Raw genomic sequence first — 18690 nt, 5'->3', positions numbered from 1 at the left:
CAACATTCTTGATGTGCAGTTAAAAGAAGAATCTCTACATTTGACAATACGTTTGGAGTCGAGCTTAAGGGTTAACTTATAGGCGCACTTAGTAATTTAGAAAAAATGGCAAAATTTTTTAAGGGTGGAAATACAACTTGTTTTGATAGACTTAATTTAATCGAAGAATACAATTTTGCTTTCTACAAACACAAAAACACCACACATGGTCACCATCCACATTTCACCCTTCACCATTTCACCTCGATTTCAATTTTTACTCGATAAAGTCAAAAAAGCATATATATACAGTATACACCGGCACTATGTGGTGGCGGGGCGCAAAGAACTGTTGATTTGCAAAGTTTGAAAAATTATAAAATCGTTGAGTCATAAATACAAAGCACAAGAAAATGTATAAAGAATCGATTGAAATAAAGAAAAAACAAAATGATAGCAATTGAATGATTTTTTGAGTTTTCTGTGTCGATTTGATCGACAAGATGCCAAACAAATCGTTTCAGCTTCAAAATTTCATTGAACTGCCTTTGGCTTTCACTTTGCCCTTACCATTGCCTTAAGTGTATAGCAGGGCATTTCCATAAGAATTACGATGACGATGAAGAATCATCATGGTTGATGGTTGATGCTGGGGCGGTACGACGACGCGATGGTGGTTTAGAAAACGCGTATATATATCGCACTGATGGAATGTGATCAAAGAACAATTTATAGGCACTGGTGGAAGCCACTTAAGAGAATACGCCTTTAATAAATAAAATAAAATAAAATAAAGCACAACCAAAATAAAAACAAAATACAAAAAACAAAAAACAACTTCTTTTCGATTGTAAAATGGTAATGATTCCTTTACCAAAGCAGTCTAACCTACTAACCGAAGACGAAAAACCCTTTTGCCAAAGAAAGAAACCAAACCAAACCAAATACCAGAGCCAAGTGGATTGATGAATTTTAAGAGCTATAGGGTTGTTTTGTAGAGTTTTTCTTTTTTCATACTATAGAAAGACATTTTACTGTGATGTTTATTTACTTATCTGGAGGAAATTACACCAACAACAGAAGAGCAGCTACATCAGAAATAAAAGCAATAGCATCAGCAGAAGTGGCAGATAAAGCCAAGAGGATGCTACCTTTCACTTCAATTCTCTTGTAAAGTCTTTGTAAAAAAGTCCAAAAAAAAGGAACTGAAGTTAAGCATCCCTGAGTCAAATAAATGTATTTTGAAGCAAAAAAATGAATAAACTTTTATATACAAGAGCTTCTGATGTTTTCAACGATTCCAATTCCAATTCCATGCCTCTAGACTCTACTATGGGTTAGGTTCGTACAAGCTTAGGTTACAGCAAAAAAAAAAAACCCTATTTTTATTTATCAAAAACCAAAAAAACAACAACAACCGATAGGGTTGTATTTTTATAAATGTTTGTTTGTATGTTTGTAGGTTATAGGGATGTTGTAAATCGATATTTTTGTTCTTTTCAATGGTTGATGATGATGACGATGATGATGCTGCTGTTGCGAGTTGGAGAAAACATCGTTTCGCCCACTTTAAAGCAATTTTAATATCTTATTTCAGAAAACATTCCTCTTCTTCTTTTATTTTATTTGTATTGCCTACTTTAGGTATGTAAGTGCGTTGCTACAGGGTTTTGTACTGAGGTTGGGTACAGGTGGGTAGTTTTTAGTCTTTTTTTTAAGCAATGAGCAATGTCTGGAACAACGAAGAAGTTCATGCTTAGCTACATTTAATTTTAACTGAAATCTTCAAAGTAGCTATATTTGACGTAGATTAAGGTTTTTGAAGTAAAGTAAAGGTAGTTTATAGTCTACGTTAATGTTAGACTTTAAATCACATTGCAATAATATGCTAGATTAAGTTTCTTTTTTGTAGGCTTTTAGAAATAGGTAAACGTCTTGACCACACCATCATCGCCGCCGGAACGAAGCCGGCAGTGCAGTCAGTCGTAAACATTTGTTTTTGTGTTGAATGCCATCACTTTACGGTGTCTTTAAAATAAGTCTCAAAATGTACTAAAACTGTATAAAAATAAAATTACCTTCACTTGAATTAAGTTTCAGTAATTAAATGAAAAGTTTTAGTGTTTTGACGTATTTTCTAACTTAAGGCCTTAGGCAAGGATAAGCAATAAAACGATAGGAAAAATGGACTGATTTAAATTAATAGGAACACGCATTTTGAAATCGTAATGAGACAAGAATTGTAAACTGCGAAAATGTTGTGAGTTCGAAATTTAAATTTGACAAAACATAGAAAATTTTGTGGAAATGAGACACAAAATGTCACTTTTGAATGAATAATGGTGAACAAAATTTCGGCATTTTCTGACAGCTTAAAATGTTTCCATTTAAATTTTGAGGTTTAATTTGAAAGAATTATCTCGTTAGCTTTTGAAATGTGTTTAACTGTCATAGACACTAATACGAATTGGAGAGTTCCCAAAGTACTCGCTTTTGATCCTGTGAGTTTCCTTTTTAACTTAGAATTGGAGGTTACTGTAATCGCACAGATTTGTCACTGGAATCTAAATCAAAAAGTATTAGAGAGATGTCGGTCATATGTCAAGAACCAGTACCCATATTCTATAACTCGAGTTGATAACTCTTTGCATGGTTTAAAAATTAAATAATTCATTACTTAGTTATCGCCTTTTAAAAAATCAAATTTCTGTAATTGATCGCTATATTTTTAATTTCTAAACTATTTTGACTGGAATATCCATTGGAAGGTAATAAGTTAAACCGTCAATCTTCTGTCACAACAAAATCAAAACCAAAAACAAAAGAATAAGTCAAGAGTTAAGTTATTTTTAAATAGAAAAGAATAAATAAAACAACGCAACATTATAAAATATGCTTACCTTTTTTGAATCATGTTTTCGTTTCGCTTATTTTAATATTTTGATACGTTTTGATGTTTAATGAAGAGAAAGTTATCACCTTCTGTGATTACAAAATAACATTGTATAGCCCTTTCCAGTGGTTCTCATTCCACATTATTTTATTCGATAAAATTATTGTCTATCAAAATTATAGGATCCCGAAGATTAAATTTCATTAAATGCCAAACAAACAAATTTGTACAAATTTTTCCAACTTTTTAAGCCTTTTAGAATTTGGTTTACTTCTTCGCGTGTCATCTGTTTTTTTGTTTTTCAAAATATCTCATCTAAATTTTTTGAGAATTGAACACGGTCCTAGAAAATTTGCCACGTTTCCTTAAGCGTGCATGTTGCAGATTAGTTCTATGTGGTATGAAGTTGAGAGGAAGTATTTCTCCTCTTGCGCGTATCATAAGTGATATAATCTCCGTAAGAGGCCTATTGTTAGAATGTTTGTAATAGAGAACCTAGGTCGAATTTTAGGGTACTTTGATATTTTGTGTGCTACGACGCTTTTGCCTGGTTGTTGAAACACTGATGGATTAAAAATTCGTTTTTATGATTATTGATCTTTTCAATTTATTTCAAGCGTTTCGCCCGGGGAACAGCGTTGGTATCTCCGTTTCAATATGAAACATGTAGCTTATGGTCGATAAAGGGAGAGAAAATTTGTTTCAAGTAGAACCGAAGAGCTTTGTCCACATCTTCATATTCTTTATAGCCCCACACTTGCCCTCTATAAAGCTTAATCGATTTGGTCACTGCTTGAAATAGTCTGTATTTAGTAGAGTGATGGTTTGTTGGTGACACATTTTTTCCATGAAGTAAACGGTTTTTCAATACGAGCGGGTGGTGGATGTTGAAATGAAATAAAACAAGCTGTGTGTGATAATGTATGCCATTAAGTGTGGAATATGACATCATTCAAATGCCCGCTTCAGCTTCTTACGGTGTGGCACGGATCCGAGTGGTCTAATTTTCAATGACTTTGCAGCATAAATCCGGCTGAATTTAAGCGATAGCCTGTGATATGTTCACCTTTAGACCTTCTACTTCAAGAAACGGTGGTCCATATCTAGGTCCATATGGTTCATTTTGTGTCATAAGAAATTATTTACTATCGTTATATGGCGTTCGCTGTTAACGGTGACAGCCTCACTAACGTCGTTTTCATAAAAACACGGACCAATTACGCCACCGGGCCAAAATAAACACTAATCTGTAACTTTTTGAGGATGCATTATCACCTGGTAAACCCCGCGTGGGTTAGTGACGTCGCATACACGGCAATCTTGGTTTTTAACACAGCCATTCATCCAAAACTGCTCCTCTTCACTAAAGATGATTTTTCGGCCAAATTGGGGTTGGGATTCGAAGCACAGTCAAGAAACAAACAGGATTTTCTATAGTCATGAATTTTGACCTCCTTGGTCAGTTGAATCCTGTACGGATGTAGGTCCAAATCCTGAAGCAAAATTCGACAAGTTGAAGCCTGCGAAAGGCCGAGTTCTTGTGCACGGCGAGGAATAGACTCCCTCGGGTTCTACTGCACACTTTCACGGACAGCGGAGATGTTCTCAGCCGATCTTGCGTTTCTTGAACGTTCGTGTGGTGGCTGATTGTTTATTAAACCAGTCGTCTTTAATTTTTCCAACAAACGTTGAAGAGTCGACTGTGAGGGGCCACCACGTCTACCGTAAAATTGGCGCAATGTCCGCTACGTTTGCCATAACCAATGCCAAAATTATAGTCTCTTCATATAAAGAACAAAATTGTTCATTTCAAATCAATGCTTCTGAATATGGTCTTCAACAGCTGCGCAGACAAAATTTCTATGAAGAAAACAATTACCACAGTTCGTATAAGTCATGCTCTTAAATACATTTATCGTTGAAAAGTTGTAACAAATATCATAAATATCTTAATAAGCTCACGTAGAATTTTTGTTTGGACTTTATGTCACTTTTTAAAAACGATGTCTTCAGTGTCTGTTCCAATATTCATCGATACCAATAATAATAAACTGGACTATATTTCATTCAAGCTATAACAATTCCCCAATCCGGTGGAAGGCATTTTTCATCTCTTCTGATCGGGCTGTTATTTACGAAGCCTTTATTTGACCAAAGTCTTAAATTTAACTTTCATATTTGGTTCTCATTCAAACAAGTTCAAGTCTTTTGGATGGAATCCAAAGAAGAGCTTTGAAAACTATAAAATAAATACATTGGGTGTTGCAACAGTCCGTTGGGAACCAGAGCCTAGTGACTTACAACTCTCAACCATTCTTGGGTGCGAGTACTGTTGTCAGGAATGGAAGGGACCTACAATTTTAGGCTGAATCCGAACGACTAATTTGAGAAAGTATTTTTCATGACAAGAATTACTCTTGAAGGATTTGTCAGTACCCGTCCAACGCACTTACCATCATGAAACGGGTACTACTACTTTGAAAACTATAGACGATATAAATATAACTGAAACTTTTAAATCGTTTGAAAATGGCCTCAATATTGAACACCTTTTTTCGCTTTACCGATATTTTTACAAACAATGCTCTGTCGAATAAACCAGTTGCATTTTCCTTTTAAACAATTTAGTCGTAGTCCCACTTTCTGGATTGTTTGTTGAACTTAACCCTTGAGCTCAATTTTGGAAGTATTTTAAAGAACAGAGATTCTTTTTTCAACCGCACATCGAGAATGTGCATTGCTTTAGCCAACTCTGTTTTTCCTCCTATTTCAATGATCAAAATTTTAAGACCAATGTGTGCAAGTTTTCCATAACCATTTTCCTAAAGCTTGCAGATTCTTTAAATTTTAAATATGTTATACTTAAATAAATAAAATTCAGAGTTTATAGTTCATACACAAAATTATTAAATTCTATTCAACCTTAAAATTGAAAGCACCTAAAGCAATGATGGCTCACAAAGAACGACATTTTCACTAGCGCTTTAAATGCTATGATATCATTTTAATTGGACTAACTTGACTTTTTAGATAATTCAATTTTGTATTAATTGAAGTGTTTTAGTTGGATAAGTGCTTCATTAGCATTTTATCTATATTTTATATAAGTAGATATGTGTGCAGACTGAAAATTGAAAAGCATTTATTAGAAATATTAAAAATAACTTATATATTCATTATTTCATTCCCATATAGCCAGAAGCTTGTGATAAACGAAAATTAAATTGAAATTAAAATGTGTAGGTGCGTACAAGTTAACCATGAAGAAAATTGTGTTTTTTTTTTGTCTAAAGGTCAATTCAAGGAGCAAAGCAAATTGAGTAGAAATAGATTAATGATTGATTACAGATTATTATACATGAAAAATTTAGAAGAATTGGATTTATCTTAATATTATTTTCGAAAAATTAGGGGTATTGATGAATACATCTTCTAACGATATAAAAATTCATTAATCCCCTTACCAAAATTCAATCGTAATACTCGTTCGTTAATGAGTGCTCACGAGTACACACTTCAGCTCAACATTTATAGTTCTATCAGTACAGAGAAATGGTTTTTTGCCGTACTTCGTGAATGTGACATTTCATACGAAGCTCTGCCTTTCAAGTTATGACATTTTAAATCGTTTTCTCGAACCTGTTTTGCTTAGTGTACACCTAAATATGTGTAAGCAGTTCTGTGAGTGCTAAGTTAAAACATAATTAAGAAAAAAAACACAGACAGAGCACATTTTTAGAACATAAGACATTTTTGCGTACGTTTTTAAATATGTTTCCTGAGTCATTGAAGCAACAAATAAATATTGAATAGATTGCACGACTAACTAATTTCATGAATATACTTAAACCCTTTTTTGGAATAGTGCTTTCGTGAATTAATCAGTAAAAACGTAAAATAAACATTAAAACATAGAATCTAAAATGAGGGGATGGCGGTCTCTTCAACCAAATTTGCTGAACTGAGTCTCTTCAACCAAATTTGCTGAACTGAGTCTCTTCAACCAAATTTGCTGAACTGAGTTATTTATTTTAAGTTTCGAATATATTGCGAACAAAAAATTACATTGCATGGAAAATAATTTTTGTTTTGCATGAATTGAAGAATAACGTTTTTGAACTTTGGTAAAACTTGATGGCCAACAAAAACAACTAAAAACAGATAAGAAACGATTTGTGAGTCAAGTATTTCGCGAACGAACTTCAAACTTTTTTATCTTTCAAGAAAAATGTTTTTATCAATAATTTATAAAACATTTAAAAATATCGACAGACGGGCACGAAGTCATTAGTGTGGATGGAATTGCACATTAAAGAGCGTTATTCAGCTGAGACTTCTCTAAATTTGCTTACTGGTAATGTCACGACTGCCGTAAGCTATCTGTATCTCAACTAGCTATTAAAATGTCTTCTTTTAAGGCTGACATTTTAAAACTTTCTAAAGATTTTAAAGTGCTACTGAATTCATTTAATACTGCAGTTTGCAAATTAAGTGCATATTCTGCAACCAACATCATGGTTGATAGTTCCACTTCGTCCGATAATTTAGCTAGGCCCAAAAGTCAGTCTACCTTATCTTCTGCAAGTGAAGATATTTTCGCGCAATCAGGTTCTGGTGTTAATAACGCAGAAGGTGTACCTGATAAACAAAAGAAAAATTCTAAAAAAAAAGAAGCCGAAAAAACTCTGTGCTTGCTAGAACTAATGTTAACATCACCCCAATACTTTCAGAATCCACTGAGACTCCTCATATAACTTCAATTCTTGACTTAAATTCAGCTTCCACTAGCGACTCCGTTACTGAAACAGTAATAAACAATTCTATCTCTATCAAAGCTGTATTAAAACCAAAAATAATTTTTATATCTCGTCTAGACCCACTAACAACGCCAGAAGATATAACTCCTCACGTAGTTTCTACCAAGAGCATACCTTGTAGCTCATCCATTAGGTGTACTAAGATCAATAAACCAAATAACTTTGTTTCTTCTTTCAAATTAGTAACGAATCCCACGTTCTTCGATTCAATTTCCAATAGAAATATATGGCCCGCAGAGACTTTAGTCAAAGAATTTATACAAAGTCAAGAACAAGGTGTTTCTTTGAAAACCAAGCCAAAAAACTCAACAAACTTGCCCTCTTCTACCAAAACGTAAGGGGACTTCGTAGTAAGACTGCTGACATTTTTCTCAACTCCCAATCATTTCCACATGACGTATGATAGAAACTTGGCTTAATTCAAGCTTTTCCGACACAGAACTTTTCAGCCAAGAGTTCGAAGTTTACAGAAACGATCGTCATGTTGGTAATGCAAAGGATTTAGGTGGAGGTGTTCTCATATCGGTAAAAAATACATATTTCTCTTCTCCTGTATCTTTTCCATTTTTATTATCAATTGAACTGGTATGTGTAAAGATAATGGTACAGACTAAGACTTTTTTTCATTTTAAACGTTTACATTCCTCCAAAAAGTTTAGAGCCTGTTTATAGCGAACTCTCCTTGGCATTAGACTATCTTATAAATTTGTCCAGCTCTGACACCAATATCTTACTTTTAGGTGATTTTTATTTACCACACATTAATTGGACTCCATCGGAAGACGAATCTTGCCTTGAAGTCTCTCTCTCTATTCTTCACAGTTGGAACTATCTTTTCTCGATAAAATCCTTTTTACTTTGACTTCTGGAATTCTTCTGACGCTATTAGTACTCTTGTTCTAGAATCTAGATCAGGAATTACTAATATTGATAAATATCCCCCCCCCCCTGGACATTTTTCTTGACTTAAGTAATCACCTTACTGAACACAGTAATTTGATTGCTTAAATAATTTTGACTTTAAAAGAGCAAATTTCCAGTTGTTGTCTGAAGATTTAACCATTTCTGGAATTGCTGATACTTTAGCATTTTCTAATATTGACGAAACAGTTTCAATTTTTTATAACATCCTTAATAATAGTTTAGAAAAAAACTACCTTATAAGAAATCAAGAAATACTAACTCTAACCACCCTTGGTACAGGAAAGAATTGCGTTTACTTCGAAACAAAAGAAATAAGGCATGAAAAACTTATCTCAAAACTCTGTCTCCAATCAACTTCTCTGTTTATGTTGGATTCTTTAATGAATTTAAGTCTCTTTACTGATATGGGCACCTCTTTGAAAGATAATCTTAACAAATTTTGGAAACTTGTAAACTTAAAGAAAAAATCAAATGGCTTTCCAGTTAGCTTCACTAACAAAAACCTTTCGTTAGATAAAACTCTTGATATCTGTAACACTTTCGCAACAAATTTCCGTGAGTCATTCGTTAATAGCACTCCAGAAGTTGATGAAGTATATTTTCATAATCTTCACTTCTCTTCGCAAAATAGCTGTAGTCACATCCCTGTGCTACAGAGTACGGTCCTTGATATTTTATCTGCGATGAATAATGACTGCTCAGCCGGTCCCGATGGTATTCCCCCGATAGTACTAAGTGTAGTAATGCTTTAGTTGAACCCCTTAAGTTCTTATTCAAACTTTCTCTAAAAACAGGCAAATTTCTCAGGAAGAAGTCACTTTTAACACCAATTTTCAAAAAAAGGTAACAAGGCGGATATAACAAACTACAAGCCCATTGCAAAGCTTCCTTGCATTCCTTAATTGTTTGAACAAGTTGTTTGTGAAAGTGTAGCAATTTTTAGTAAAAATCTCATCTGCAAACAGAAACATGGTTTTGTGAAAAAAAGACCAAACGATACTAATCTCATCACATTCTCAAACATATGTTCAAACGCTTTGGAACGAGATTACGAAGTTCACTGTGTATACACTGACTTCTCTCCAGCTTTTGACCAACTAAGCCACGGAATTATTTTATTTAAACTTCAAGCTCTTGGTTTTCCAATATTTTTCTTAGATTGGATCAAATCATACCTTGAAAACAGATCCTATGAGGTAAAATTTATAAATTGTCTTTCAGAACCTTTTCTTGCTCAATCTGGTGTTCCCCAGGGAAGCCATCTTGGCCCTTTTCTGTTCATCCTGTCTATTAACGACGTTTCGTCATGTCTACGCTCAAGTGAAGTTCTCATTTTTGCTGATGACAGAAAGTTTTTAAGATTATAAAGTCCATCCATGATCATATAATTTTACAAGCCGACATTGATAGTTTCACATTTTGGTGGGGGAAAAATAGCTTTGCCCTCAACCCTTAAAATGCTAGACGATAACTTTTACTAGAAAACGAATCGTTAGTGTATTTGATTATTGTATATCACAGCAAAAACTCTGTCGCGTCTCCACATTCAAAGATTTAGGTATTTATTTCTGTTCTGTGAGTTTACACATCACATTAATTTTATTGTCAATAAGGCAACTTCTATGCTTGGTTTAACGCTGGGCAAAGGAGTAAGTGTATTGCGAGGGTGTGAATAATCAAAGGTGGTGTACCTGTTTCTAGGTAAACCATGTAGTTTGGGGTAGTCGAAGTATTCTTTTCACAAAATATCTTAGGAATTTTTCCACAGATTCAAAGGAGGAATATCCCAAAACTTGCGTTCCGTAGAGCAAGATTGGCAGGGCTGTAGAGTGGAACAACTTTTGCTTAGCACTGTGCTCAACAAACCTGTTTCTGAAGCACCTTTCCCATAACGAAGAGATTGCGCACTTGGCCTCCGCCAATTTTTCCTCCAGATGTTGTCTCATATTCAGGGTTGAGGTTACCAAAACTCCTAGGTATTTGTACTCGCGCACAGTGTCGATTGTCTGTCCGTTATATTTCCTTTGCTCATTTCTTGAATATCTGCCACCCCCACATCTGAAAATCATCATCTTCGATTTTTGCAAATTAACTTCCAGATTCCATCGATTGCAATATATCGCAAGCCTGTTTATCATCATCTGCATGCCATCTACTGTTTCGGAGAATAGCACGATGTCATGTGCATACATAAGGGCTGTAACAGTCAATCCTGTGATAACACCTCTCACTTCATCAGTAATATCATTTATGAAAATTATAAATAGGAGGGCGCTAAGAATACAGCTTTGCTTAAGACCAGTTACTGTTGCAAACTCCTCGGATATAGACTCGCCATCCCAAACGTAAGCTAAGTTGTTGTCGTACATCGCTCTTAGCACGTTTATAACTTTACTTGACACAACTGATACAGAGAGCTTGTAAAAGAGAGCTTGACGGTCGACAGAGTCAAAAGCTGCACGGAAGTCTATAAAGAAAGCGTATAATTTCTACTGCTTCCTTTTATAAAGATCAGCAGTGAGAAAGTATGGTCTATGGTTGAATAACTTTTCCTGAAATTCCGATAGAATGTTCTTGTCCTCCACCCACTTCGACAGTCTGTGGTGAATAAGTCCAGCAAATAGCTTAGCGCAGGTGTTAAGAAAAGAACTCCCTCTGTAGTTTGCTGGGTCCTCGTAGCTACCTTTTTTTTGTGAATCGGAAAAATAATTGACTTATGAAAAACTTCCGGAATAGAGGCACTTTCGAAAATTCGGTTGATTTCGGATGTTAAAACAAAGATAAATTTTTCCGTGGCGTGTTTGAAGAATTCAAAGGGGATTCGGTCATCCCCTGGGGCTTTGTTTAATTTTACATTTGCAACAACTTCTTGTACTTCTTGGATCGAAAAAAGGGCATCTAAGTACTCAACGAGGATCGAGGGAGCTGCATGTTGCACCAAAGGACCATTTGTTGAGCGATTGAGAAGGCTGATGAAGTAGTCTCTAAGATCAGATGCCTGCAAACCCAGAGCGAAAGTATTTATTTTTCCATTAAGATGCTTAACAGCTTTCCAAAACTTTGATGATGAGCGGGTGTTATTTATAACGGCAATACTAAATTTTCAAAGGAAACTCTTTTGGCATAACATAATCGTTTAAAATTCCTATTCGCATCCGTAAATAATTTTCTAAAAATCTGTAGGTTGTGGGTTCTTAAAATATTGAGGTAATTAAACGACAATTTCCTTGCTTTCATGCATTCAACATCAAACCATTTTTGTTTAATTAATGCTCTATTCTTTTGCGGATTGTTTTTCGGGTTTGCTTTCTTAATCATTTCTAGAAGGGTGTTTATATCAGCACGAATATCCAAATTTCCAAGCGTCTCCTGTTCTTTGTTTAAGTTTGTTTGGTAAACGTTTCGGTTCCTATCGTTCCAAATCAGTTTTGGAACAAGGTTAAGCTGTCTTGTATTGACTGGAGATTGTGATGTTGTACACGAAAGTGCTATTTCAAGCGGCATATGATCTGAAAACGTTTCCACTCCTACTTCAAAATTACTTATGACATTATTCCATTTTCCAGATATGAAGCAATAGTCAATGACAAAACAACTAGTTCCTCTCATGAAGGCATACTCCCCTTTAGCGTCTCCTGCACAACTTCCATTTAGAACATGACAGTTGAATTCATCTGCAAGTTCCAAGATTTTCGATCCCTTACTATCGCACAAAACGTCTTTCGAATTACGGTTCAGGTTCAAAAATGGGTAATGATAATGAACTAATGTGGTTATTTTGTGATTGGCCAATCCTGGCATTGAAATCTCCAGTAAGCGCATTATGTTCGTCGAACCAATGTCTTGCAATTTGTCACACAGTTTTTCAAAGTCTAATTGCCAGTGATTACAATTGAGGTAAATTGGAACTAAGTACATTTTTTCGCCACCAGCTTCGGCATCCAACACCCATGACTCATTCGCCCTTTCAAACTTCATGTTTAAACCGACAAGATTTCTGCGATAGTCGAAAAGTTCTCCTCCACTGCCACGACCAAAGATTGATGTTTTAACAGCATTATCCCATCTAAATTCATACTCAAAAATAATTTCTTAAATCTATCTTTTTCCCTTCTATAACAAATGAGTTTCAAAAAGAACAAAAATATCAAAAGATTTAACATAATTAAAAAAAATCACATAAAAAGTTTTTTTTTGATGATATAACTGTGTATCATCTTTGGCTTTTGAATTACAATCACTCAATAATGATTTCGATCGCTGAACAACGTTTTCTTCTGAAAATTGGGATCGTTACAATCTCGTGTTGGGCTAATTCACTGGACTTGTTTTTTTCATTCAGTATTCAGTATTTTATTGCCCCGTTTATATTTCTAAGACGGATTGACGGAGCAGTAGAATAAAATAGGAACATAATTCAATTCGCACTTAGCAATGAAATCCTTTTGGAATTGAGCAACTTACAAGAACTTAAAATTCGGATCATATAAATTGTGTTCTCAGATTTCTAAAAACAAAAGTGAAAACTTTGTATAAGAAATATTGTTCATATTTCTGAAAATACGGAAATGACAAATCAAACTAAACATAAATCAAGTGGCAGCTGTCAAAAAACCCAACTCCGAAAAAAGTGTTGCCAGATTGAAAAAGATTTTAAACAATTGTAATCACCTACAGTCTTAACTTACGCACTCTTTCAATTGTCACATACACAGGTACATAAGTACCTAACATAATCAAAACACTCTTCCATAGTTTGAAAAAATAAAATTTTTAAATGAGATTTTCCTTTTGCTCAAGACCTTTTTTTTATAAGAACACCCCAACCTGACCTACTTTAAACATAACAATTGTTAAAAAATAAAATAAAGTTAAAAAACTTGTCTACAAAAAAAAAAGAAAAAACATTTTCGTTAAGTACATTTGAATAAATGCACTGAAAGCAAAGTACAGCACTCTATTTAAAACAAAACACATTTATTTTAAGTCTATTAAATTACAAGAATAAAAAATAAAAAAAATCAACATACTTATAATTTAAAACAATAAATAAATTGAAGAAGCAGCAACGAGACGAGCAAGGAAAGGAACTGTTTAGCGGCGCGGCAAAACAACAGCTTGGTCCTTGCTAGGTTAGGTTGTAGGTAGGTACATAGGTATCCTGGTAGATTCTCTATAAGACATAAAATAATTCCAACTTAACTATGATGTACTGTGAAGATCGTAAATCGTTTTTAATTTAACACATAAAATGGGAAACATTAAGAAACATAGACGAAGACGAAGATGAAGATGAAGAACTAAAATTAAAAACACATTCTTAGAAAAATAAAAGAAGATAAAATGAAGTCTTTGCAGAGCGAAAAAAAAAAGTAGAAAAGTAACATCCTTTGCCATATCAACCCGAACCAGGACCAACAAAAGGATTTCGTAGTGGAAAAGTACAAACCATAATGGTGCAAAGTTTTCTCCCAGCAATTTAACTTTGAGCGATAGAAAATGAAGAACTCGAAAGACGAAAAAGCAAGCACTGCAAATCCTGGAACAACCCCCAACGAGGGATGTTGTAAATTATAACTTTCAGAGTGCTCCCCCGCATCTATTGCTCCCAAAGGAATTTTCAAAAAAAAAAAAAAAAAAAAAAAAACACATAATCATTCGACGAAGAAAGGGCAAAGCATGAAAAGCAGTCGACGAATCTTCACCGACATACGGTGGCGCTATTTTCTTAATTTGATTTTATTTTATTTTTTTGTCTTACGTCTCTTTCTATCGCTCTTGCTTTTTCTATTTGTTTCTCTGTAATACTAGAATATGTGGGTTCCTGCAATCGTCCTTCCTTTAAGAGGAAGGCTTAAATATTTATCCAACACACAGACAAAAAAAAACATGGAGGCATGAAGGCGATTTAAATTCAAAGAAAGTTCAGGAAATGATGATGGAAATTATATGCTGGACGTTATAACGAACGTAAAGGACTACTGCCGCCGCCCAGCCGCACATGCATGAAAAACTTTTCTTCACATTCTAAAAGACCTAATTTCCTTCGGATGTAAACTAATAAAGTTTAGTTTTCAGGACACACAGTCTGTCTGTTTTGTATTGTGTTGTGTTGTGTTGTGTTGGGTGTTTTGAGTTTTGAGTTTTGGACGGTATAGTGTGTTATAAAAAGCTCTCTTAGCCAAAAGTTGTTTCATTTTAACAGTTATTTTTCTTTTAAACTTCTCACTTTTGTTTGGGAATGAAAATTCGATTAGAATTTTAATATATCTCAAAATGGGTGCGCTATGTAGTTTTCGTGCATCCACAAAATGTTTTTGGAATTTTTAAGGAACTGCTTGATAAGATTATACTGTAGTTAAAACATATCGTTTTCATCATATTGTTTATATGTGTATATATAGGACGAAAGTCATTTAGGGTTTTGAAATGAGGGGGTTTTTAGAGACTGGAATTCTTGAATAATTTGAAATTCAGCGGTAGGTATGGGATGTTAGAAATCGATCTTTTGTTCCTTGAGATTTCCAGAATGGGTAGAGTTAGAGGTAAAGATAGATTTAACAATTAAAAGCAATCTTGTTGTGTGCCTCAATTAGCGCTGGAAAACCTCCTTGTGGTATAATAAACTCGTTGGACCTATGTTTTAAGAAATAATATTTTGTAACGGATTTATATAGACACTTCAGCGACGGAAGTACCATTTCGTTGAGTTCCGAAAAAAAATCAGATCTTTGATTTTCAATTTGCAAAGCTCAGCAAATAGGAATTTCCTTCAGAAAGTTGATATTCTAGAACTGTCAAGGGCAGGTACATTTACAGAGATAGTGGATTACAATTTCCTTTTTATGTTCATTTCTGTAATTTCGGTAATGCTCTTCTATCAGCCAGTGTCCCGTACATATAGCAGTGACTCTAAATATTTCATGACTGGATGTGTATAAAAGTGCGATAGAACGGTTTTTGTTATAGGTAGAACATATCTTCTTGGATAAAATAAAGGTTTGTTAGACTAGTTCACCTGCCTGCGGTTTGGTTCTGTCAGAAAAATTGAGAAAATTGTATCCTTCGTAGCTCCAAAAAGAATATTTACCCTTTCCGGAAGTTACCTATTTAGGGCCGAACCGAGCGATCCTTATGTCCAGGAACCCAAATAAGAGTGGAAGGTAGGTTGATGTTTAGGCTGTTCATTTATTCCGACAGTATTGGACCAGTATAAAAGATATTTTGGAATATCAAAGTCATAGTAGGCACCTGACTTTCCTTGCAGATAGCCGTCTTTCTATTTTGGTTTGAGTTTGATTTGATTTTTTTTTTTGATTGTACATGCTTAATTGATTGCTCATAATTTAGCTTGAAATACACTGGCACCATCAGGTAGCCGAAAAGTCTTTAAGATATTTATGGACTCGGAGAAAATTCAATACCCAACTTCACACTCCATATTTGAACCGTCAGAAATGATAGTGCGATATTAAAGACTTTTGTAATGATGCCATCCTTTTAAAACTATTGAAATGAGCTAAGTTGTTAGGGATTTTAAGAATCATTGACGCAAGATTTCCAACGATTAAGTAAAACATCTAACTATCTCTTAACAATTTGCTAAAGTTAAAATTACGGAATGGCTACTTAAACTTTTAGCAATTTGTTAAATGCATATTATGATGTCTGTCATCCAATCCATATGGCGTTATTATCGTAGATCCAGGTCCAGTCAACCAGTTAGGAATTCCAATTAATAGGTCCGTCTAAGCTTATTTTCTTTTGTTTTGTTTTCAAGAACTATCAATTTTTAGAAATGTTTGAAAGCTCGTTTTTGAATTATAAGCAATTTACAATTTACTAGTTATCAAAACGAAAAAAAAAGGTTTAAAATGTTGGTCTAACTTATTAAATAGCTAAATATTTTGACACTACACCACAAACTTTTGATTCTGATTAACTTTTCCCGTTGCTCTACTATTAACTTCTTTCATGCCTTAGTATTAGAAAACATGCTTAAGTTTTCTTTCCACTTTAAGAGGTGTTCCACAAGGCTCTATGGTTAGACCTTTACTATCTTTCTTTATATTAACAAGTTTCATAGCCAAATGACAACTTCTTCTATTCGTATAATAATAATAATTAAAGAACTGTTTAATGGGAACTTATTGAAGACTGCGTTAATTCTATTAACCTTGATCTGCTGATTTGATATCTATAGCTTAATCTTAAATATGACACTTATATCAACCAATTCATAGGCAAAATATATGCAATATTCCGCCAAATCTACATACTTATCACAACATTTCACACCGAATCAAATACGGTTCATACTTTCGAAAACCCTAGTTTTACCGACCTTAACTTTCACGATAAATCCTCTCCTAACCTTAAATAGGATTTACACTTTTTCTTTTGACAACTTCCTTCGTTATTATACCCTCTTGACCTCCTGTTCCGTGTTTTTCTACGAATTGTATCGAAAACGAATAGTTTGTTCATTTTAAACATATTCAATAGGAGCACGGCCCAACACAATCTTCAGAAAATTTTTAAGATCTAGACTCGTTCTTGATTTATTAGGGTTCGAAATAAGACCATTTAAATAGGACCAGTTTAAAACTGTTTAAGTTGTCCATTGGGACTCTAAGCTTCGTCCTCATTAAGTCCAAGGAGGTAACTTAAAGATACAGAGTACCTGTGACAGACACAGTTATCGACCAAGGATAGAAGTATTTTGACATAAGTAGACAACAGAATTGGACTCAATATAGACCCTTGAGGTACACCTGCCGTAATTGGCAATAAAATGTGACAAGCTATTCCCAGCTTAAACTGCTTGTATTCTATTAGTGAAGTAGAAATATATGAGCTTCGTTACACAATGTTAACGTGGTTTTCTGTGTCGAAAGCCTTTTGCGAAATCGAGCAAGACATACCTTGTCTTTATCTAAAGCTCCTTTATGTTTTCAATGACGTTCAAAAGCACTGTGACACAGCTGTGCTCGTTACGAAGACCAGACAGTTAGGGAGTAAGCTGCAGGACAGTTATTGATTTTTTTTTGCAAACTTTTCTCAAACACTATCGACAAGTAGAACAGGACTGATCTGGACCTAAATTCAACACCTTTTTTCGTTTTTTGCAAGTGCTATGATCTAAGCTAATTTCTACAGGTGTGCATACACTTTTCACATTAAGATTGTATTGAACGTGAACGTAAGATTCATAAATGATAAAGTTACTGGTGAAAGAAAACGCAGAGGACAATGGTAGGGAAGCAAAAGTTTGAGTTAACATCTATGTACATCTGTAACTGACACTTTTTTTGTTTCTTCAATACCAAAGTTCCATAAGTTCTTCCACAATTGTCACACATTTAAGGAAGTACTAAGCTAGCGAGAGAAAGTTTGAGATTTTTCTTGACATATTTCAGCACTGTAATTGCTGATGGTTAGTGCACTGTCATGCCAGAGGTTATAGGTTCAATCCCTGCCTGTGTCATTTAAAAAGATTTTTTTTAGGGGTACTGCCTCTTGCAAGGAATTGACAAATCCTCCAAGAGTAATTGTTGTTATGAAAAGTGCTTTCTCAAATTAGCCGTTCCAATTCGGCTTAAAACTAGGTTCCCTCCATCCCTGACAACAGTACTCGCATTAAGCAACGGACCTTATTTATTTATTTCATCAACATTAAAGAAATTTGATTTTTGTTTACGAAGTAGTTTAATTTACGGCTTGAAATATAAAATGTCATTTGTAAAACATGTTTGTCCTGAAGAGAACTGATTTAAGGCCATTTCTGTTAATTAAATCTGGGGTTCTGAATTTTGCAATTCTGAATTTTTAGCTTCTATCTTCAATCTACATTTTTCAGTGTAAATAATTATGTACACAGTATTTATGTTTAAGAAATAAAAACACGTATAACTTTCATGTTTATTTTTAATATATTTAATTTTTCTTTAAATCTACATATTTATATTTTTCAATTTTTGATTTCCATTCGACTTTTCTTAACAAAAAAAGTTATTATTTCTTGTAAATTGTATATAATTTTTTTTTTAATGTATTTTGTGTTCATTATATTACTAG

The 18690-nt window shown here is 34.1% G+C and overlaps 1 protein-coding gene across 7 annotated transcripts in view; it reads left to right on the top strand.

The window, feature by feature from the left end:
• The window catches only part of LOC129940902 (very low-density lipoprotein receptor-like), a 388737-nt gene that overhangs the window by 354432 nt on the left and 15615 nt on the right, over nucleotides 1-18690 (top strand). The window contains exon 13 of one of the 7 annotated variants that reach the window (XM_056049427.1): nucleotides 12042-12136. The exons of the other annotated variants lie outside the window; for them this stretch is intronic. Within the exon in view, the coding sequence (XP_055905402.1) occupies nucleotides 12042-12121 (80 nt within the window). The 3' untranslated portion in view covers nucleotides 12122-12136. Of the gene's footprint in view, nucleotides 1-12041; nucleotides 12137-18690 lie in introns of those variants that run through there. 7 annotated transcript variants of the gene reach the window in all.

The sequence above is a fragment of the Eupeodes corollae genome, chromosome 1 (genome assembly GCF_945859685.1).
Source record: "Eupeodes corollae chromosome 1, idEupCoro1.1, whole genome shotgun sequence".
In the NCBI taxonomy this organism is placed as follows: domain Eukaryota; kingdom Metazoa; phylum Arthropoda; class Insecta; order Diptera; family Syrphidae; genus Eupeodes; species Eupeodes corollae.
Note: the sequence above shows the minus strand (reverse complement) of the source record. Positions and strands in the feature narration are given on the sequence as shown.